The sequence below is a fragment of the Drosophila gunungcola genome, unplaced genomic scaffold (genome assembly GCF_025200985.1).
Source record: "Drosophila gunungcola strain Sukarami unplaced genomic scaffold, Dgunungcola_SK_2 000028F, whole genome shotgun sequence".
Taxonomy (NCBI): Eukaryota; Metazoa; Arthropoda; class Insecta; order Diptera; family Drosophilidae; genus Drosophila; species Drosophila gunungcola.
Genome location: NW_026453206.1, coordinates 937,827 through 962,032, shown reverse-complemented (window position 1 = coordinate 962,032; position 24,206 = coordinate 937,827). Strand labels below are relative to the sequence as shown.

The 24,206-nt window shown below is 41.2% G+C and overlaps 1 protein-coding gene across 3 annotated transcripts in view; it reads right to left on the bottom strand.

The window, feature by feature from the left end:
- Nucleotides 1–24,206, bottom strand: part of LOC128263928 (G protein-coupled receptor kinase 1) — a 453,272-nt gene that overhangs the window by 99,710 nt on the left and 329,356 nt on the right. For all 3 annotated transcript variants that reach the window (XM_052999201.1, XM_052999203.1, XM_052999202.1), the window contains 2 exons: nt 21,524–21,624; nt 21,030–21,248 (listed from right to left, as the gene is read on the bottom strand). In XM_052999201.1, the coding sequence (XP_052855161.1) occupies nt 21,030–21,248; nt 21,524–21,624 (320 nt within the window). The remainder of the gene's footprint in view (nt 1–21,029; nt 21,249–21,523; nt 21,625–24,206) is intronic.

Sequence of the window (24,206 nt, the reverse complement as noted above, 5' to 3'; positions counted from 1 at the left end):
TTTCTCTTTCACGAGTAATACTCTAGAACCGAAAGTACAAGAAAGTGCAAGTTTACTGACCGCCGAAAACCAGAGAGCTAGTTCTTGCTCTCCCGCCCTACTTTTCACCGCTCAAACGCCATGGAGTGAGCAATGCAAAACTCCAACCGAGCTTCTGCCACCTAGTGCAACATAACAGTAACTACTACGTCAACCACAACGGTCTCTGTCGCGGGTAAAGCAACAACACAACTAACTGCAAAAATCGGGTCAAACGGCAAAAACAAAGCTACGGTAGGTGAATTGACAATTCTGCAAGCGGGTTCGGCCATGCAGACAGGCATGGATCGCTATATTAATATTTCCAAGCGCAAGCTAACACCCCCAAAAAAATCGGACGGCATTATGCCCAAAATAAACCGTACCAACAAAGGCCCTGAAAATCTCGGTCCATTAAATGAAAATAGATTTTCCATTCTGGCGGAGCCTGAAACAGAGTCTGAAGAACTAGCCCCAAAGAAACTTAAGCCACCACCTATCTTTGTTCGGGAGAAGATCTCCAACGTCCTAGTCAACAAAATAGTTGAGCTTGTCGGAAAAGATATCTTTCATGTCATTCCGCTTATGAAAGGGAATATAAGCGAAAACTTTAAACCAAAACAGAAGAAGATTTCCGAGCAGTGTCGAAATACTTAAACGATGTCAAAAAGAATTTATACACGTACCAGCTGAAAAGTTGCATAGGCTTACAAGTTGTGCTCAAGGGAATAGAACCCGATTTGACCCCCTCCGAAATTATAGAGGCTTTAAAAGGAAACGGATTTACGCAAAATATGTTATAAATAATATAAACAAAAACAAGAAGCCGCAACTAATTTTCAAGGTAGAGCTTGAGCCAGAAACCAGAACTTTGAAAAAACACGCAGTGCACCCAATCCACAAGTTGCAGTACCTCCACCGTAGGATCACAGTAGAAGAGCCGCACAAACGGAACGGGCCAGTGCAATGCACAAATTGCCAGTTTGTGTAGCTTGTGGAAACTGCCAAGGCTCCGAACCCTGCCCTTCCAACAAGGAAGACTCTCTCACTAAACAATGTGTAAACTGCCAAGGAAACCACACAGCAAACTACAGAGGCTGTCCAGTCTACAAGGAGATAAAAAGTCGTATGCAACGAGCGACAACGGCACGCCAGAACATCTTCATGAAATCACAAACGACACCGGAAGTTTTCTTCGCATCATCAATTGGGCCCTCAATTGCCACCAACGGAATTTCCTACGCCAGTGCTCTAAGATCAGGCACAGCTCACCCAGAGCCGAAAATCGATAACATACAGCAGGCCATGGGGCAGCTACAAAGTAACTTGGAAACTATGATGATAACTTTGCAACAAAATATGATGGAATTTATGTTTTTCATGAAAACCACCATGCAAACTCTAATGCAAAACCAAAATATCTTGTTACAAATGCTTGCAGCAGTCCAAATTAATTATGCCTAGCCTTCGAATAACTCTGTGGAACGCCAACGGTGTTTCACGGCATATACCTGAAATAACTCAATTTCTGAACGAAAACCACATCGACGTTATGTTGATGGCAGAAACGCACCTCACCAGCAAATATTACTTTCAAATATCATCCAGATGGTAAAGCACTAGGCGGAACCGGCATCCTAATAAGAGACCGCATCAAACACCACTTTCACCAACGGTTTGCAAAAAATTATCTGCAAGCTACATCGATAAAATTACAATTGGGCAACTGCAACCTTGCCATTGCCGCTGTCTATTGCCCACCCCGCTTTACAGTCTCCGAAGACCAATTCATGGACTTCTACAATTCACTTGGAGAGCGAATTATAGCAGCAGGTGATTACAACGCCAAGCACACACACTGGGGATCCCGGCTCGTGACCCCAAAAGGAAGCCAACTATATAATGCACTCATCAAAACATGCAACAAACTGGACTACGTTTCACCAGGCAGTCCTACATACTGGCCTACAGATCCTAGGAAACTACCTGATTTAATTGATTTTGCTGTGACAAAACACATTCCTCGCAATCTAATATCTGCAAAATAGCTTTTGGATCTCTCATCGGACCACTCACCAGTGCTAATAACTTTTCTTCAAAACCTGGAACTAACCAAGCACCCTGACAGGCTGACGTAGCATCGAACCAACTGGCTGAAGTTCAAAAAGTACGTTAGTTCCCGCATTGAACTAACTCCTCAGCTCAACATCAAGGAGAACATCGACTGCTATGCCGATGCACTGTAGTCTGTACTCGTCGCAGCAGCCAAAGTCTCTACACCGCAAGGGAGGGATGGGCACACACACCAGCACAAGACTAACCTTGAAATAGAACATCTTGTTTTGGAGAAAAGACGTTTGAGGCGTGCTTGGCAAACCAGCAGATCGCCATTCTCAAAACATAGCCTAAAGGAAGCTGGTCGCAGACTTACCAGGGCTCTAAGGCACGAAGAAGAAAAAGCACAACGCCAGTACATTGAGAAACTTTCACCCACCGGCACCAAGCATCCCTTGTGGAGGGCCCACCCAAATCTAAGTGCGCCGGCCGAAACAGTAACTCCCATAAGAGACTCTTCAGGCAGCTGGGCCAGAACCGACAAAGACAGAGCTTGTTCATTTGCTTTACACCTTCGAAATTTTTTTCAGCCAAACCCTGCAAATAACTCATTCACACTACCGTCGCCGTCAGTTCAAATTGGAACTGAGACGGCGCCAGTTCTGTTTCAACCAAACGAAGTTGCAAAAGTCATCAGCGAGCAATTAAAAACAAAAAAGGCCCCAGGAGGTGATCTAATAACTCCTAAGATGCTCATTGAACTCCCAAACTGTGCAGTTGAGGTAATTTGTAAACTCTTAAACGGAATTACACGACTTGGCTACTTCCCAAAAAAATGGAAAAAGTCGGTAATCATAATGATCCCAAAGCCAGGAAAAGATCACACAATACCAGCTTCATACAGACCGATAAGTTTACTCTCGTGTCTGTCAAAACTGCTCGAAAAATGCATTCTGACGCACATAATCCCACATCTGAAAGAACACAACGTTATTCTGGCACATCAATTTGGCTTTCGAGAAAGCCATGGAACAATAGAGCAAGTCAATAGATTAACAACAGAAATACGAACTGCATTCGAGCTTCGGGAATACTGCAATGCGGTTTTCCTTGACGTTGCGCAGGCTTTCGACCGAGTCTGGCTCGATGGCCTTATGCATAAAATCAGAATGTTACTGCCGGAAAACACTCACAGGATACTTGAGTCATACCTTTACAACAGAGCCTCCGCCGTGAGATGCAACACTACAATATCCGACGATTACACGATAGAGGCTGGAGTTACGCAAGGTAGCGCCCTTGGTCCAACTCTATTTCTCCTCTACACCGCAGATATTCCCACGAACGAGCGGCTAACTACTTCTACATTCGCAGACGATACCGCGATCCTAAGTCGGTCCAAATGCCCAATTCAGGCAACAGCACTACTAGCTGATCATCTCGTCGTAGTGGAGAGGTGGTTATCAGACTGGCGTATAAAAATAAATGCACAAAAGTGTAAACACATAAAGTTTACACGCCACTTCCGCAAGCTGACGATGTAACGTACCTTAACGTCCACCTAGACAGGAGACTTACATGGCGGAGACATATCGAAGCTAAGAAAATTCATCTAAAACTAAAATCCAACAGCCTTCATTGGCTCATAAACACTCGCTCCCCCCTCTGCCTAGACTTCAAGGTCCTGCTCTATAATTCAACGCTTAAGCCAGTCTGGACTTACGGCTCCCAATTGTGGGGAAACGCGAGCAGCAGTAACATCGATATTATCCAGCGAGCACAATCAAAAATCCTGAGAACTATCACTGGGGCACCTTTGTATGTTCGGAACGACAACATCCACAGAGATCTTGGCATTCTACCCGTAAAAGATGAAATATCAAAACAAAAAGCGTCCTACCACACCAAAATAACTTCTCATCCAAACCAACTCGCCAGGGGCCTAGCCAGGGTTTCCAACCGGACCCGAATACAACGAAATGACCTTCCAGCTCAGCAATAGTTTTTAGAGCCCTTTCATCTCGCGCCAGTCATCTTGACTATCAGATATAGTTTTAATTTAAGATTTATATAATTATTGTTAGTCTCAATTCAGAAAAGATAAAATAAAATTACATAAAATGCATATGTAAACAAAAAAAAAAAATAAATAAAGACACTTTCAACCCTTCAGCAGTTTGAGTACGAACGTAGATGCACGCTCCATACGCTCGCATGGAAGCGTCAGCGAAACCATGCATTTGAATCTGGACTTCTAGATCTGTGTTGACGAATCGCGATACCTTAATTTTCGGCAGCTGCAGAAGCGTCGCTTTAAACGTCTCCCACGATGTAAGCAACTGCATCGGTAGCGACTCGTCCCAATCTAAATTTCGAAGCCACAGCTCCTGCAACAACATCTTTGCCTTTGTGACCAAAGGACACAAGCGGGTCAAGTGGGTCGAAAAGTCGAGCAATCACCGACAAAATATTTCGCTTTGTCGCGCGAAGATCCAGGAAAAAGTCATCCAACCGAAATTGAAAGTAATCTTTAACCGATAACCAAACCACGTCAAGGGCCTTAGTTACGTCTGAGTCTGCCATAAGTGGCATTACAGCGCTATCAGATGCGGATAACTCTGGGCAGTTTGAAAACCAATTTCCCAATTCAAAACCTTTCTCTTGCAAGATCTGAGAAACTTCGTCTCGAAGATTTTGCAGGTCCTCAACGCATCTGGCGCCAGTCAACAAATCGTCAACATAAAAATCATACTGAATAACCTTTGCGGCTTTTGGATGAGTTGCTTGCGCCATCTCTGCTTGCCGCATTAAACAACGAATCGCAAAAAAAGGTGCTGGCGAAATTGCATATGTAACTTAAAGATTTTCAGGGACACGGAAGGATCTCGTCTCGATACTATGAGCTGTAAGTTTCGGTCAGCTTCGTCCACCATCACTTGGCGATACATCTTTTTGACGTCGTTCGCAAGGGAAAACTTATGCATTCTAAACCGAAGCAGAGTCGAATAAAGCTCCTCTTGGATAGTTTGGCCTACCATCAAGATGTCATCGAAAACTACTCTCAACTTAGTTGAAATACTTTGTGGCCGTAGAACGGATTGGTGCGGAATGAAATAGTGCGGAGTATTCTTCAGCGAAGAGTCCTTTGTGTTTGGGGAATATATGTGTAGCAAAGTTTGATGTGAGGAATTGCACACTCTACATCTGTTCGATTTGCATTTTTTGACCGTGTGACCCTTTCTTAAGCAGTTAATGCATAAGGGTGCTCTTTTAGCGAAATCGAATCTTTGCAGAACTGTTAGGGCTGCTGTGACCGTGTCGAGGATGGTTTTCAAGGATGTAGCTGAAGGCTGGGAAATTTTTTGAAAATCAAACAGTGTCGATATGTTGTCAAAAAATAAGACAATCATTACTGTTTACCCGCTTCAGGCTAGCAAGGCTTTGGGATAATTTTCCGCAGTGACTTAAAAGGCCCTAACTGTTCCTAAAGCGTCTCCAGCTAAACACGAAATTAAATGATTGAATTTTTCAATATTGTGTAAAGTGTCGTCTGTGTCAACGAAAGTTTCGAAAAGTCTTATAAAATTTTTGAATTGTGTTTTCCGCAATTGAAAGAGCAATGCTCGGCAGGCGGCATTGAGCCGGGCGATTTGCTGGCGGAGGAATCAGCATTGACTTTGTCAATACGGCCCTCTTTTCAAAGTCTTCGCGGTATTCATCTTTTGTATCTTTCACTTCTATTTGGTTTTGCAAAAAAGAAGCATTTTCAATGTGCGTACTAAGAATCTCTAATCAACACTCAAGCTCAACCGGATTCACAGATAATTTAGCTTCTTTTAAATGGCTATACGTTCGGTTAATACTTTTCATGCAAACATCTCGTTGGTTTTTTAGCTTTTCGATATCCTTGGTTGCCATTGCGTTTATTTTATTATTTTTGTCGGTATCGAAGAGGTGTTAAATATTTATTTTTATTAATATTATTGATTTGTTAATAATCTAAAAAAAAAACCAACGAGTAATATATTCTAAATAGGGTTTTTATATTTTTTATATAACACTTGCGACAGTAATATGCCAGTTTTTTCGTTAAATTTCCGTGAAAAACCTCACAGATTTTCACAAGCCGCATGGGGGTTGTTGTACTTTAATAAAAAAAATCTTACCCACAAAAATAAAAATAAGCAAAATTGTTGTTTAAATATAAAAAAAAAATTTATATAATTTCAAGAATTGTGAAATAAATTTGGAAGCGTGCGAAAAGGTAGATTATATAGCTGCAGTCTTCTAACCCCGTGCAAAACAGAAGCTTCTGGCAAGAGTTAATCAAGCGCACATCTTCACGCCATGACCAGGTGGGAACTTAAAAAACAAGGAAGTGAAAATGGACCCAAAAGCGATATTGTCAAAGGGCAAGTAAACGCCAATAATGGGCCTGGAAACCTATATGGAAAATTAGCTGGTTGAGCAACAACTGCATCGGAACGTTTAAGAAATAAAGCAGGGAATAAAAGCTTCAAACCAAAGGCAACTGCTCAGTATTAGTTTATATAACTAACTTCGTAGTGCCATCAATATGAACCGAAAACTTATTAAAAGAACAATTGATAAAACGATCCCATCAACAGACGACTTTAAAGAAAAGCGCAAGATTGTACTAAAAATGGCAAACAATAGTCTTTGGCCGTTTTTTTCAAAATTTTATGCGCCTGTTACGAACAAAAAGATTAAAGCTCAGATTTATAGGAAATATTAAACCAAACAAAATGCAAACTAAGGGAGAATTGTCATTTAAAGAATTGATCACAGCTGAAAATCTATTATACGGACTAGCACAGCAAAAAATTGTTTCCGAAGAAATTAGCGCTCTGCGGCAAAACGGCTTGATACCCTTATATGTATTCCTTAGCACCTGGTATTAATGAATATTTATTATTGGTTGTGCAGGCAGGCAAGACAACGCATCCATAATCGCAAAATAACTCGGCAGCTAATAATAATACAGAAGGTACATAATCTTACCGACTTGATCATCTGGTACTATCACAAAACTTATCACCATCAAAAAAACGAACTAAAAGTGAACGAAAAACGTCGTAAGTTTTGGTTGTTCAACTGTGAGGAGTTGAATAACTCCCCACAAGTTGAAAAGCAAGCAGAGTAAGCGCATGCAAGCAGTGGCCTACCAGTTACCAGTTACGCGGCGAATTCGCCCATAGTAACGGTAATGCGGCGAGAAAGAGTGGTGCCCTGGCCACCAGACAAGGATAGGGAGAGTCTGAGAGGGACAGCAATACAAGAGATAAGCGAAGGGCCGTGGGCAGAAGGAAGTAACGGGACGGCACCGGACTTCGGACCCTGATATTGGTGCCGTGCGCAGAGGGCGAAAGGTCGAACGGTAAAACCGTGGATTTTGGACCAGGAGATAAGGAGACGCCGATAACTAGTGGTAAACAGAGGCCTATATAAGTAGGCCGAGCGCAGGAAGATGGATCAGTCGTTTTCTACCGAGTCAACAAGTAACAGTCATCAAGTGAACCAGTAACCAGTGAAACAACGTGAAGAACCAAGTAGAGCCGTGCGGAGTCATCAAGGAAACAAGATCGCTACGTCGAGACGTTCGGGACTAAGAGCTGAAGTCTCCGAATTGAGACACAGGTAGCTGAGGTCCTTACGGGATCACACGGCTAAGTTCAGGCGCTTCGTCAAAACTTTAGTCGCGATTTGAGCTTGGCATCCCACCCGGCGTGTCCGACAGAGTTGAACAAATAGAGTCCTTCGACGAGGAACCGTGGGCTCAGAAGGAAAGTGGTCTTGAACTTGGCGAGCTCCGGCGTATACCTGATCGTCCTGCAGGAATTGTACAAGGTCCTGGTGCGACTAGCCCGAAAGGACGCGCGTTTGTTCAGCAAGTATCTCGAAAGGCGTTTGCGTTGAGAGCACAGCAGTTCACCGCTAGAGTCCCAAAACGGCAGCTTACCTAATCGTGAGCGCTACGCCAACAAGGAGCGGAGTCAGTCGAGACATCCGGAGGCAGAGCAAGGACTACGAGGACACCAGGACGAATTCTGAAGTCTGCGGCAGAGAGGCTAGGGTGAAAGCGTTCGTCTAAAACCTGGCGTTTGACCCAGGGTCTGCGTTGGCGGCTTCCGGCGTACGCCTGAACCGTCAGGTAGAAACTGAGCCGACGTCCGGTGCGACCGGCCGGGACAGAGCAAGGGACAGGAGGCAGCGGCTGCGAAAGGCGTCCGCCTTGAGAGCACAGTGCCTGTTCACCCTTGTCTGGGAACGGTGACGCATCCCTAAGCCCTGTAATCCCGCCGAGCCAAAGGCAACAGAAGGCACAACCCAGCAAGCACAACCCAGCGAGACGTTCAACTTGGGAAGAAGCCGACGGCGGAGCATATTTCCACATTGTCAATACAAAAACATTGTCAAGTCGCCGAATTAAAGATCCTTGTATGTTCCCAATCTTTCTGTGCGTTTTCACTGATCAATAGGGCGGTCACGTTTATATAAATTTGGTGGGACGAATACTTACATCTTCTGAGCTAGCCGCACGACATTCGTAGCGAACGGATAAACCAAGAAAATCAGTTCGGTACATATGGCGCCCAAAACGTGAGTATCCTGTCAGTGAAATTCAGCATAAAACAGAAATGGGGAAAGGATGGATCTATCTCCTCAAGAAAGAGTATCTCTCAAAGGTGGCAGCCAAGCTTGGCATCATCCTGGAGGGCAGGTCGAAGGACATGCGGAAAGCCCTTTCAGTATATGTCACAAAAACACAAAATGGCCCAGGAATGGCGGAAATTTGGGCTGAGCTGGAGGAAATTTACGACAAACCAGGCTCAAGCGGCAAATTTCAAGTCCCAGACGCTGAACATCTCATAGCTAGCCTGGGCGTGGAGAGTATGAAGGAGGCAGGAAGATCCAGGGGCACAAGTCAAGAAAGAAGACCAGAACATCAAAGGCCCAGCGCACCAGACTATGCAAAAGACGCAAAGCAAGTCAGGGAATGGTCTTTCCAGTTTGACGGCACGAAAAAACCGTTGGAGTTTCTGGAAGAAGTAGAATGGTCAGCAAACACATACGGTTTGAACGTGAACTTCATTCCCCGAGTCGTGCCAGAATTGCTGCAAGGCAAGGCCCTAAAGTGGTTTATTTCAAACAACAAACACTGGAGGACATGGAGAGGGTTCAACGAAAGTTTCCAAACTTATTTCCTGCCGAGGGGATACTTCTCCAAGCTCGCAGATCAGGTCAAACTAAGGAAACAGGGTTTCAGAGAGTCGTTCAAGGACTATATGGTTGACTGTATGCAAACCATGATGAGACCACTCGGCAACTCCCCAAAGAAAACACTCGAGCTGATAAAAGAAAACTGCACGCCTGATCTGAGGATTTCTTTGAGAACGTATAGGATAGACGATCTAGAGCTCTAATGTTGCTGGCTGATGAGTATGAGGAACTCGACAAAAGCGAGAAGCGTTTATACAAGAATGGACTCCAATTAGCTATAATCACCAGAACGCGTTATGCAGGTCACCTACTTCTAACCACCCAACGCAGAACCGAGAGCCCATAGGTCACAGACGCACGTCGTGAACCCAGATGATGCCTGCAGACGGTGTGGCGAACACGGTCATTGGGAACAAGGATGCCGAAACCAGAGGCTACTTTTCTGCTGGATTTGCGGCAAGGTAGGTGTTAGAAGCGTAGAGTGCTGCCAGAGATCGGGAAATGGCCAGCGATCCCAGCCGCAGAGAGGCGAGCAGGGGTCGCATGGTGTTGTCTCTCTAAACTAACTGGCAAATTAATCAAAGAAGAGCAGCAGTTGTCCGCAACGGTAACGATTGGCGGAACCTCACACAAAGCCACAATCGACACCGGATCAACAGCGAGTTTTATAAGCGAGGAGCTGGCGGATATACTGGCTGCTTATGAAGAGATTACAAGGATGAGAAGGCAAGTTAGTTTGGCAGATGGCAGCGGGTTAAACACACAGCTCGAGGTAGAGATCGAGTTCGGCAATAAGCGTTTGCCCATGAGCCTGCTGATCCTATTAGGAGTGGTAGACTCGCTGGTGCTAAGATGGAATTCCCTCACAGGAGTCAGCGCCGAAATAAAGTATGCTGGACATACAGTGGTGATCCCAGAAGGGAGAAGGCACAACGGATGGCTCGAGCAAAAATTGTCTGTGGCAGTGGTGCAAATCACCTCTGAGGAATGCGATGTTGAAAAATTCCTAGAGCAGGAGCTCGCCGAATTTCGAACAATGAGTGGAATATCTAACATAGCCGAGCATGAAAGACGACAAGTCAATTAAACAGAGATACTACCCGAAAAATCCAAAGGTTCAAGGGAAAATCATTGCGAAAGTCGACGATTTCCTGGAGAAGGGATGCAAAGAACACTCGAAAAGTCCGACAGCTCCCCGATTGTCATGGTGAAAAAGAAGGCAGGCCAGTGGAGGCTTTGTGTCGACTTTAGACAGATCGATGCCAATTTAATCAATGCTTATCCGATGCTAAGAATAAATTACATCTTGGACCAGTTGAGGGAGGCGGAATACATAAGCAGTCTAGACTTGAAAAATGGCTACTGGAAAATTTCCCTAGAAGAAAATAGCAGGCCATTCACGGTGACAAAGCCAGGAAAGGGCTTTTCCAGTGGAAAGTAATGCCATTTGGCTTACACTACGCCTCGGCGAGTTTCCAGATAGCACTGGATCAGGTTACTGGATCGGATATGTCACAACACGCGTTTGCGTACCAAGACGACATCATAGTGATCGGATGCACACTGGAGGTACACAGAAGGAACATTAGAGAAGTTTTCCGACGCCTAAAGCAGGCCAACCTCAGGATAAATCCTGAAAAATGACAATTCTTCAAATCAAGGAATCGGCACCGATCCCGAAAAGGTAGCAGCCATAGCCGAGTTGGAACCACCCTTGGCACAGGCGATTCGTGCCCGATTTTGATCGAATAGTGAAACCATTAAATGATCTATTGCGGAATGGTACGAAATGGACATGGACTACAGATCACCAGCAGGGCGGAAAGGTCATTTCGTATTCAAGCAGGGCCCTGAATGGCGCGGAAATAACTATTTAACCAGCGAAAAGGAATCCTTGGCAATTGTGTGGGCGATCCGGAAGCTCAAACCATATTTTGAAGGATACCATTCAATGTGGTTACTGACCATATTGCGCTCAAATGGTTGAACAGCATCGAAAGTCCCTCAGGAAGGATAGCGAGGTGGGCCTTGGAGCTGCAGCAGTATGATTTTGAAATATCGTACAGGAAGGGGCAGCTTAACGTTGTCGCTGATGCACAGTTCAGACAGCCTCTGCCAGAAGCCTTTAGGCTAGCCAAGGAAACTCCGGAGGAGACACAGGGCGCATGCAGCTGGGTTAAAGATATGTGTGAGAAAATTAACATACAGCCACAGAAGTTTCCTGACTACCTCATGGAGGGAGGCGCTTTATATAGGCATATCCCGCACAGAGCAGGCAGCGAAGGCGTGGCAGCATGGAAGCTCTGTGTCCCACGGGGGCTGAGGGAAACCGTCCTGAAGGAGAATCACGACTCACCAGCCGCTCTGCACACTGGAAGTCGGAAAACGATTGCAAGGCTGGCGGCTCGATATGACTGGCCATGAATGCATAGGGACGCCCGAGCACACGTACAAAAATGCGAGGCATGCCTTAAATACAAACCTAACCAGATGCAGGCAGCTGGGAAGATGCTGACGCAGATACCCGAAGAACCATGGGCAACAGTATGCGCAGACTTTGTCTGACCATTGCCAAGATCAAAGCATTGTAACCAGATGCTGTTAGTGCTGATAGATAGATTTTCAAAGTGGACAGAATTGGTGCCACTGCGAACAGCAACGGCAGAAACACTTCAAAAGGCGTTCCGAGAAAGAATCAACGCTAGGTTCGGAGCCCCAAAGGTGGTAATAACGGACAATGGAGTACAGTTTGCCAGCCGAGCATTCAGAAATTCCTCAGCGAATTGGGTATTAAGCAACAATTCATAGCGCCATATACACCGCAGGAAAATCCGACAGAAAGAGCAAACCGAACCGTTAAAACCATGATAACTCAGTTTGCAGGACAGAACCATAGGAATTGGGACGAGAAGTGGGGAGAATATGAGGAGTTGAATAACTTCTTACAAGTTAGAAAGCAAGCAGAGTGAGCGCATGCAAACAGTGGCCTACCAGTTACCAGTTACGCGGCGAATTCGCCCGTAGTAACGATAGTGCGCACGTAGTAGAGGAAGTGGGAGAGGGACAGCAATACACGAGACCAGCGAAAGGCCGTGGGCAGAAGGAAGTAACGGGACGGCACCGGACTTCGGACCCTGATATTGGTGCCGTGCGAAAAGGTCGAACGGTAAAACCGTGGACTTTGGACCAGGAGGCAAGGAGACGCCGATTACTAGCGGTAAACAGCGGCCTATATAAGCAGGCCGAGCGCAGGAAGCTGGATCAGTCATTTTCAACAAGTATCAGTCATCAAGTAAACCAGTAATCAGTGAAACAACGTGTAGAACCATGTAGAGCCGTGCGGAGTCATCAAGGAAACAAGATCGCTACGTCGAGACGTTCGGGACTAAGAGCTGAAGTCTCCGAATTGAGACACAGGTAGCTGAGGTCCTTATGGCATCACACGGCCAAGTCCACGCGCTTTGTCACAACTTCTGTCACGATTTAAGCTTGGCTTCCCACCCGGCGTGTCCGACAGCGTTGAATCCCGCCGAGCCAAAGGCAACAGAAGGCATCGCGAGCAAAGCCGGCGGGGGGGACATCACTTCGCGGACATCACAACCCAGCGAGCCGTTCAATGTGGGAAGCAGCCGCCGGCAGAGCCCATTTCTACGTTGTCAATACAAAACCAGGGTCAAGTTAGCGAATAAAAGATCCTTTTATACTCCCAATCTTTCTGTGAGTGTTCACTGATCAATAGGGCGGTCACGTTTATAAAAATTTGGTGGGACGAACACTTCATCAACATCTGAGCTAGACGCACGACATTCGAGGCGAGCAGATAAATCAAGAAAATCAGTTCGTTACAGGGCATATCGCCTTAATAAATGAATTTTTAGGATCTAATGGATCCTTCACACAGTTAATAATATTCTAACCGGTCTGGTTCGACTAATTTTGACAAATCCAGCAATTCCATGTATAAAAAATCATAAACTCTATTTAAACTACTCACTCGTGGAGCTATCCGGAGATTCCACGGTCCAATTTGTATTTAATAAACAAAATCATCAGGATACAGATCCTTCGAGCCCCACGTTGGGCGCCAATTAGTATGTAACGAACACGACTGTTTAGCTACGCCGAGAGTCCTCTCTGTCTAACTAACTTGACGACTTTGTTCAGGGCTGGGGTGGGTCATTTGACTCTCGATCGCAGTCTTCACATAACTAATATGTAGACAGAGAAAAGAAAATTAAAAGGACGCACTAGATGAAGATAAGCAAGAAGTATGTAGCTCTGCAAACTGTGGAAGAGTTAGATGTCAGTTTTCTTCCCTTCTATACTCGCCCTCCTGAAAATCTAAGCAAAACTGTTATAATTTCCCCTTGTTGCGGAAACCGTTCCTCCTTAATTAATTTTAGTTAATCATGGTCATTCATGGTCAGTATTCATGTTTAATTCTCGTCGGGTGGCATTTTTCTTTCCATTCATACAAAGGGTTAAGCCCAGAATTCAATATGTAAACTTAAAAGCAATATTCAGAGTTTCAACAATTTCATTTAGAGTGGCTAGTCAGTTAAATGTAGGAATGCCGCACCTACAGATACGTAGTCATCAGGCCTGGTGACGTAGTGAGAATTGCGGTGATATGCGTTGTTATTAAGTGGTCCCTAGCTGACTCTATACATGACTTATTACAATTAAATAAATACTAGTCAATTTAGATCTAATAATATTCCTAATAAGCTTTCTGCCCGCACGTGGAGCAGCGTATGTAACAAACTTAGCCGTCAGTGACGTTCCTGGCGCGTGAGCAGCGCGCGAGACTTCCTGGGTTGCCACTGAGTAGTTATTCCGCGCCTGCGAGGCAGCGTGGACCAGAGAGCGACTTCGATTAGGAATTGAAATTTCACTGGCGCAGGAATTACTTACGCAGCGAGGTAAAACACAAAATATCATTTTTGTCTTGATGCACGTTGTTCGCGGTTTTTATTTTACATTTATAGGCGGATTTTCACGGTCTTGGCGACCTTCGCGTCTAATCACTTTCAGATTTTCAACACAAGAAAACGAATTGAAGCCGGAAATAATGGCCGTCAGCAACTCACAGCATTTTCGAGAGATAACGCGTTAGGGAATGTTAAGCATTTAGCTTAGACACCATTTTCAGAGTGGACAAATTATATCCACTGGTACTCTACGTGCTATTGATGTTAAAGGGGTTATTTTTATACCCTTGCAGAGGGTATTATAATTTCAGTCAGAAGTTTGCAACGCAGTGAAGACATTTCCGACCCTATAAAGTATATATATTATTGATCAGTATCACTAGGCGAGTCGATCTAGCCATGTCCGTCTGTCAGTCTGTCCGTCTGTCCGTCCGTCCGTCCGTTTCTACGAAAACTAGTCTCTCAGTTTTAAAGCTATCTGAATGAAACTTTCCCAAAAGTTGTCTTTCTATTGCAGGTAGTATATAAGTCGGAACGAGCCGGATCGGACGACTATAGCATATAGCTCCCATAGGAACAATCGAAAAAATATATAAAAAAAAATTATAACTTTGCTGTTTTTTAATTTTTATTTTTTAGTTCTTCGGGTTAAATAATTCAGAATTACGGTTTAAATTTCATCAAAATCGGACGACTATATCGTATAGCTCCCATAGGAACAATCGGAAAAAAATACAAAAAAAATTATAACTTTGCTGTTTTTTATTTTTTTTTAGTTCTTCGACATATAGTAATGGTTAATTATTTCAGAATTACGGTTTAGATTACAACAAAATCAAACTACTATATCATACTGCTCCCATAGAAATAATAAAAATATATAAAATAACTATCTAATAATTGAGCTGCAAATCATCATAGCTTTAATTTTTTTAAACATATACGCAAGTAAATCATAAATTTAATGTTTTCAAAAATATTGCATTCTTGCAATATCTGCAAGGGTATATGAACTTCGGCTTGCCAAAGTTTGCTTCCTTTCTTGTTGGGATTCGAATTACTCAAATTTTTAACCGCCCCACAGGAAACTCAATGATTATAAACATAATATAATTCCAAAATTTAGAAACAAAACTGAAAAAAATTCAAAACCATAAACCAATAAACTTAACGAAGACAGACATGAAGACACCAGGGCCTTTTTCAGCGGCGATTGAAATTGAAGTTACTATTTTTAGGGCGAGAGCGGGAGCCAATAAAGCTTTTGTTCGCTCTTGCGAATGCGCCCCGTCTCTCTTCTAGGAGAAATTATTGGAATATTAAAATTAGTGATCATTTGGACTCCATCGACATCACTTCGCGGACATCACAACCCAGCGAGCCGTTCAATGTGGGAAGCAGCCGCCGGCAGAGCCCATTTCTACGTTGTCAATACAAAACCAGGGTCAAGTTAGCGAATAAAAGATCCTTTTATACTCCCAATCTTTCTGTGAGTGTTCACTGATCAATAGGGCGGTCACGTTTATAAAAATTTGGTGGGACGAACACTTCATCAACATCTGAGCTAGACGCACGACATTCGAGGCGAGCAGATAAATCAAGAAAATCAGTTCGTTACAGGGCATATCGCCTTAATAAATGAATTTTTAGGATCTAATGGATCCTTCACACAGTTAATAATATTCTAACCGGTCTGGTTCGACTAATTTTGACAAATCCAGCAATTCCATGTATAAAAAATCATAAACTCTATTTAAACTACTCACTCGTGGAGCTATCCGGAGATTCCACGGTCCAATTTGTATTTAATAAACAAAATCATCAGGATACAGATCCTTCGAGCCCCACGTTGGGCGCCAATTAGTATGTAACGAACACGACTGTTTAGCTACGCCGAGAGTCCTCTCTGTCTAACTAACTTGACGACTTTGTTCAGGGCTGGGGTGGGTCATTTGACTCTCGATCGCAGTCTTCACATAACTAATATGTAGACAGAGAAAAGAAAATTAAAAGGACGCACTAGGTGAAGATAAGCAAGAAGTATGTAGCTCTGCAAACTGTGGAAGAGTTAGATGTCAGTTTTCTTCCCTTCTATACTCGCCCTCCTGAAAATCTAAGCAAAACTGTTATAATTTCCCCTTGTTGCGGAAACCGTTCCTCCTTAATTAATTTTAGTTAATCATGGTCATTCATGGTCAGTATTCATGTTTAATTCTCGTCGGGTGGCATTTTTCTTTCCATTCATACAAAGGGTTAAGCCCAGAATTCAATATGTAAACTTAAAAGCAATATTCAGAGTTTCAACAATTTCATTTAGAGTGGCTAGTCAGTTAAATGTAGGAATGCCGCACCTACAGATACGTAGTCATCAGGCCTGGTGACGTAGTGAGAATTGCGGTGATATGCGTTGTTATTAAGTGGTCCCTAGCTGACTCTATACATGACTTATTACAATTAAATAAATACTAGTCAATTTAGATCTAATAATATTCCTAATAAGCTTTCTGCCCGCACGTGGAGCAGCGTATGTAACAAACTTAGCCGTCAGTGATCGTTCCTGGCGCGTGAGCAGCGCGCGAGACTTCCTGGGTTGCCACTGAGTAGTTATTCCGCGCCTGCGAGGCAGCGTGGACCAGAGAGCGACTTCGATTAGGAATTGAAATTTCACTGGCGCAGCAATTACTTACGCAGCGAGGTAAAACACAAAATATCATTTTTGTCTTGATGCACGTTGTTCGCGGTTTTTATTTTACATTTATAGGCGGATTTTCACGGTCTTGGCGACCTTCGCGTCTAATCACTTTCAGATTTTCAACACAAGAAAACGAACTGACGCCGGAAATAATGGCCGTCAGCAACTCACAGCATTTTCGAGAGATAACGCGTTAGGGAATGTTAAGCATTTAGCTTAGACACCATTTTCAGAGTGGACAAATTATATCCACTGGTACTCTACGTGCTATTGATGTTAAAGGGGTTATTTTTATACCCTTGCAGAGGGTATTATAATTTCAGTCAGAAGTTTGCAACGCAGTGAAGACATTTCCGACCCTATAAAGTATATATATTATTGATCAGTATCACTAGGCGAGTCGATCTAGCCATGTCCGTCTGTCAGTCTGTCCGTCTGTCCGTCCGTCCGTCCGTTTCTACGAAAACTAGTCTCTCAGTTTTAAAGCTATCTGAATGAAACTTTCCCAAAAGTTGTCTTTCTATTGCAGGTAGTATATAAGTCGGAACGAGCCGGATCGGACGACTATAGCATATAGCTCCCATAGGAACAATCGAAAAAATATATAAAAAAAATTATAACTTTGCTGTTTTTTAATTTTTATTTTTTAGTTCTTCGGGTTAAATAATTCAGAATTACGGTTTAAATTTCATCAAAATCGGACGACTATATCGTATAGCTCCCATAGGAACAATCGGAAAAAAATACAAAAAAAATTATAACTTTGCTGTTTTTTATTTTTTTTTAGTTCTTCGACATATAGTAATGGTTAATTATTTCAGAATTACGGTTTAGATTACAACAAAATCAAACTACTATATCATACTGCTCCCATAGAAATAATAAAAATATATAAAATAACTATCTAATAATTGAGCTGCAAATCATCATAGCTTTAATTTTTTTAAACATATACGCAAGTAAATCATAAATTTAATGTTTTCAAAAATATTGCATTCTTGCAATATCTGCAAGGGTATATGAACTTCGGCTTGCCAAAGTTTGCTTCCTTTCTTGTTGGGATTCGAATTACTCAAATTTTTAACCGCCCCACAGGAAACTCAATGATTATAAACATAATATAATTCCAAAATTTAGAAACAAAACTGAAAAAAATTCAAAACCATAAACCAATAAACTTAACGAAGACAGACATGAAGACACCAGGGCCTTTTTCAGCGGCGATTGAAATTGAAGTTACTATTTTTAGGGCGAGAGCGGGAGCCAATAAAGCTTTTGTTCGCTCTTGCGAATGCGCCCCGTCTCTCTTCTAGGAGAAATTATTGGAATATTAAAATTAGTGATCATTTGGACTCCATCGAAAAAACTCCCTTTCATCGTCGCAATTTAGCTAACATTTAATTTTTGTAATAGCTGAAAGGACTGGTAAAGTTTTCGTCTTTTTTTGTTTTTTTTTTTTATTTTTTTTTTTTATGTTAAAAATTAAAGTTTCTAATTTCATTAAATCTACACATCGCCCACAAAGCTGACACTTTTTTCTGTTCTGAACCTACGAACGTCTTGTTGTGGTTGAATTACGACCCGTCACGTTAGCAGACATTCGATGCCAATCGGGCTAGTCCGATTTTTGATGATAGCGCCTATAGCGACCTATCCAGCGGACTGATCCCTTGTTCCACTTGTTCAGGAATTAGCAACATGTCCGTTATGGTAACATGGAAGACATGTACACAAGGCGACCTGTCCAGAGATCTTATCTCTCAGGAGTTAGCAACGCATCCGTTATGTTGGCATGGACCACCATGGCTAAAACAGGAAAGCGATAAATGGACAGCTCTTCCAGAATTGTTATGGCTCCACAGAGAATCTGGATATCATGCAGTCCTCACTAACGACCTCGAAAAGGTGTATCGCCTAGCAGGTAGAACTAAGATCTGACGCATCTCCCACCCACCTTAATCGCACCGTTTGATTTCAGCATCGTAGACTTGTCGTTGCTCGTCGTCTCGACTTTGCAATCTTGATCCTAGCCCTGGTCACTTTGTTTACTTGCTACTGGTCTTGCTTACACGCACTCGCTCTGAGGGCGCTTGCGCAACCCTTTTGTAGCCTTTGGTGGTGCCGTTATCCTCCTTCTCGAGACCGAGTCCAAGGTCCACAGCCGTACCGTTTATTCACGGTGCGTCTTCTTTGTGCAGGTCTGAAGTCCGCCTATTTACTATTTATCCTTATTATTCGTGTCGTGTGAGGGTTTAATGTCCAGCTCGGTGCCGTTGGTTAAAAATATCCCCGCATCGCTCGGGACCAAAGTCCGCTGTTTGCAGTTTGAACTTGATTTCTTCGGCATATTGTTGTGCAAATGTGATTGATTAAAAAGTACCACTTTATTAAATTGACACTTAGCACCACCAGATTCGATCGTTGACGCTAAACATATTTGTACATTTTTCGAGATGGAAAATAAAACGGAGTAGGCTTTTCAGGAAGGAATCCATACTAAGCTCCGTTTCTAATTCAATAGTTTTGAAGAATGGATGTCAACGAGTTTCGGTACGCAATGATGCAGGTGTAGCCCGTGGTCACGGCTATGACGGGTGTTTGCAGTCTTTCTTCTCATTATTCTTCTCATAACTTCCTCGCTAGCTTATCGCTTTTTTTTACCTCGAATTGTAATACCAATGCACACATATTGTATTCAATAATAAAACATATAAACGGAGATCGTTATAAAACCTTCATTACTTCTGAATAGGAAAAAGCCTTCTTTACTCGACTATAAAACAGTGTTAAATATAATAAAATCCAAAGGCTTTTAATTATCTTTTCCGTACATTTATTGCATTTTTACTATAAGATTCACACCAATTGGTGTTTATTAAAAACAATGGTTTTCTAGAAGATAAATGTTGTAATGTAGATGACGTGACAAAAAACAAGAATCAAATCTTTCCTCCTTCGCTGTTTTTGGTCTTTGTTATGTGTAAAAAAAAAAGCTGATTTATAAAGACAATAAAAATGTGCTAAATGTAGGTCACTGCTCATATTTGCCGTTTGAAGTTCGTGCAAAATAATTGATCTGCCAAATTTTAGAAATATTCCGTTTTCGACAACAAAGTAAGCTTTTAATGGTTTTTCGTTTTTAATAAGTTTTTTATCCGAACTATCTCGCTTTTAAAGCTGCGTTGTATACATATATTTTTTTTAATTTTAATGTTGTCGAGAATTCCCAATATAGGCTTTTGCACAATATTACAATATGTTCTTGTGATCATTTTTGTTAATTCATGGCTATTACTTTTTATTTGGGTTAATATATCCATAATAATTTCATTATTTTTTCGGCTTACTACAAATCGGTAAAGCAAGTTTAAAACAACAAATAAAGTATGTAGGAACTACAAAGACGCCTTATCCCTTGTTTTATTTCTCTCAAAAATATTAACTAAAAAAAAAAATAAAGACGTTTTTAAAATATTTTAATTCTTGTAGTTCTCTTCTTTTCTTGCGTATCTTAGCTTTCACCTTCATTACCGGCCAAAATCAGCCAGAGCATATTGCTACAAGAAGCTCGTTTGGGACAGTGATCTTAAAAGATTAAATGGTCTTAGCGAAAAAAAAAGTAGAGGAATAGAGGAAACAACATATATATATATTTTTTTCTTCGCTGCAACCATTAAAAGAGGTTTTGTTAGTGTAGACGGACCGGTAATCCGGACACAAAATTTCTTTGTGACCTTTATAAGTAAACTTGTAAAACCGCAGAGGAAAAAACAACAACAAAAACAACGCTGCGGCCAGGACAGACAAATCAAAAATAAGAGACTGCGAAATAACAAAAAAAAAAATTAATTCAACAAAGAATTTAAAAAAATTTAAGTTTTTTCGTAATTAAAAAAAAGTTTCACTTGAAAGTTTATATAGAAAGAGACCGATTAATACTTATTTTTATAAAGTGCGCCGATGGGCTAATACGGTTAATACTTATCAAAGGTATTAAGAAATGTTATATAAATATCTTAAGACTAAGAATAAATTTCAAAACAATTTAAGACACCACTATGGATAATGTTTAGCAAAACTTTTCAACTAACCTTTCAGATATGGTCAGCGAAAACATCTTGTAAAGATCTTGATCCGTCTCGTTTAGTTTTATGCCCTTGGTATCTTCCTCATCAAAAGATCCAATATCAAAGGCATCAGCGGCATTAACTTCTCCTCTTGGGGGCACCAAAGGCGGAATATATTTTTGAATGTAAACTTGGTGCCAGTCGATTCCACAAAAAAAATTATGCATTTTTACTTCATCAGCACTAAAAAAAATGAATTGTTAAATTAAGTAAAGAAAAAGAACGTTATTATGTCCACCAAATCCAAAATAAATATTGGTCCATGTGTGTTTTTGACAAATGTTCTACTTGCATTTCTATTGGGAGGAATCCGTTAGACAATGTAAAAAATGTACATGCTGTCCCTTTACCAAACTTCGTCAAGCTTTTAAATTGCTTTACCAAACCGTTTACCTTTTGGTTGGCAGGGCTGGCGATATTTATTTATTTATTTATAATAAAGTACATAATTTTCTTACCCATTTCCCATGCAGCCAAGTCGTTTAGGTACGTCCCTTTGGAGTAGCAATTCCAACAAGTTCCTTAGTTCTATAGAAAATGATTCTGGAAGTTCTACGTTCTGCAAAATAAGTAATGTAGCAACTTTTCAATGTTGTTCAAAGAAAACGCGCTTAAGAAACATATAGTCTTATCGTTAGTAATAACTATATTACAAGATTCAAAAGTGTATAATCTAATAGATGTCCTAGAACTTGTACATTTTTTTATGATTCCAAATTGATAAGTATTATAAACTCAATCAAAAGTTAGCAAAGCACACATCGCCGGACCTTTAAAGTATACACCTTTTCTTAATCAGCATCACTAGGCAAATCGATCTAGCCACGTCCGTCAGTTCATCCGTATATGCACAATAAATTCTCTTAATTTTAAAGCTATCTGAATACAAATTGCTAAATTAGCAGGTAGTATACAAGTCGGAATGACCACGAACAGACGACTATATTACAGTTCCCATAGGAAAAATCGGAAAAACTATATTATACAGTTCCCATAGGAAAAATCGGAAAAAAACAAAACGGGTGAACGTTTTTAAAACATTTTTTTTATTGAATAGAAAGGAAAGGTACAGAACAATGGACTTTTGGAAAATAATAGTTTATGCAAGTGGAATTGCACAGTACTTAAGGACGCAGCTTGGCACCACATCCGTACCTTGGGAAAAGACATACTCATTTTTGATAGACTGCGTAAAACTTCGCATCCATCTATCAAGGGAATGTATAAAGAATCTGTGTGGGGTAGGTAAAAGGAATAACTAACACAAGAACTGAGATGTGTTGAGTTTACTAATTTCATGATCCAAATGATCAGTTCGATTCCAGTATTTACAAACTTTTAATACAGTTTGGTCTTAACATTTTTTTGCATTAGCATTAACGAATGAAAAAATAGAATGACACTATGGAGGTTATCTGTTAGCCACAGCTATTTAAAACAGAACCATCCTCTCAGTGACTAATAAAACGCCTATAAAAATAAAGCACTCTTGTTGTGCAGAAGTCAAGATGAAAACAAGGAAACAAATTTAGCAGGCTCAGCAGAAAGCGTTAGACCAAATAAACAAAAACAGTTTTTACAAAAGTTATCAAGTCAGCGACAAAGTTTTCTTAAAATCAAAAAACAAAAAGCATATAATAAAAAAAAACCCGTCTTCACTGTGCTCTGAAGAAGTCATTGAGAACGACCTGGAAGGGTTGTGGTAAAAGTTGCAAAGGGAGGGTTCCCCAAAAGGACACTTTTTGTTTTAGGTTAAGACATTGAAACTCTGTTCTGACTCTGTTATTTTCGATTAATACTGCTTTAAAACTAACCGACTTCTCAATTACTTTTGACTGTTGGAGCAGTTACCTGTTTATGGAGTACACCAAGTCACATATGGGGCTCAAAAGACCGAATTTTGGTCAAACGAAGTGTAAATAACTCCAGGAACTCGTCTGATTGTAATTAATAGATTTAACACTTTTGTATGATTTAAACCGTTTATTGTATGCCTTTATCATAATTTTTAAGACTGTTTTTTGCGCTTGTCGCCTGGCTTGTATAATGGCTTGACAAAAAGTGAAGTCAGTTTTAATGAAGTGGCAACCTTCTTACAAGAACGATAAATAAAAAATAAAGGGGGTCACACTTCCGATATAATTCGTTGATTTTTAAGTAAAAACAATGTCAACATCTTCCTCTTAAGTATTGGAGTAGTACATTACTTTAATATAGACGACGGCAATAGCTAGAGTTCACAATTGGGTTTCACATCTAGCTTAATTAATTTTACAGTATGTCTCTTATATGTATTATTTTTATACCCTTGCAGATGGTATTATAATTTCCGTCAGAAGTTTGCAACGCAGTGAAGGAGACGTTTCCGACCCTATAAAGTATATATATTCTTGATCAGCATCACTAGTAGAGTCGATCTAGCCATGTCCGTCTGTCCGTCCGTCTGTCCGTCCGTCTGTCCGTCCGTCTGTCCGTCTGTCCGTCCGTTTATATGCAAACTAGTCTCTCAGTTTTAAAGCTATCTGCATGAAACCCAACAGTTGTCTTTCTATTGCAGGTAGTATATAAGTCGGAACGAGCCGGATCGGACGACTATATCATATAGCTCCCATAGGAACAATCGGAAAAATAAATGAAAAAAAATTATAACTTTGCTGTTTTTTATATTTTTTTTTTGTTCTTCGAGATATAGGAATGGTTTAATATTTCAGAATTACGGTTTTAATTTCATCAAAATCGGACGACTATAGCATATAGCTCCCATAGGAACAATCGGAAAAATAAATGAAAAAAAATTATAACTTTTCTGTTTTTTAATTTTTTGTTTAGTTCTTCGACATATAGCAATGTTTAATTATTTCAGAATTATGGTATAAATTTTATCAAAATCGGACGTCTATAGCATGTAGCTCCCATAGAAATAATAAAAATATATAAAATAACTATCTAATAATTGAGCTGCAAATCATCATAGTTTCAATGTTTTTCAGCACATACTCAAGTAAATCATAATTAAAATGTTTTCAAAAGTATTTAATTAATGCAATAGCTGCAAGGGTATATGAACTTCGGCTTGCCGAAGTTTGCTTTCCTTCTTGTTAATCTTACCTTTAACAATTAGTACATGCCGAACAGAAATTG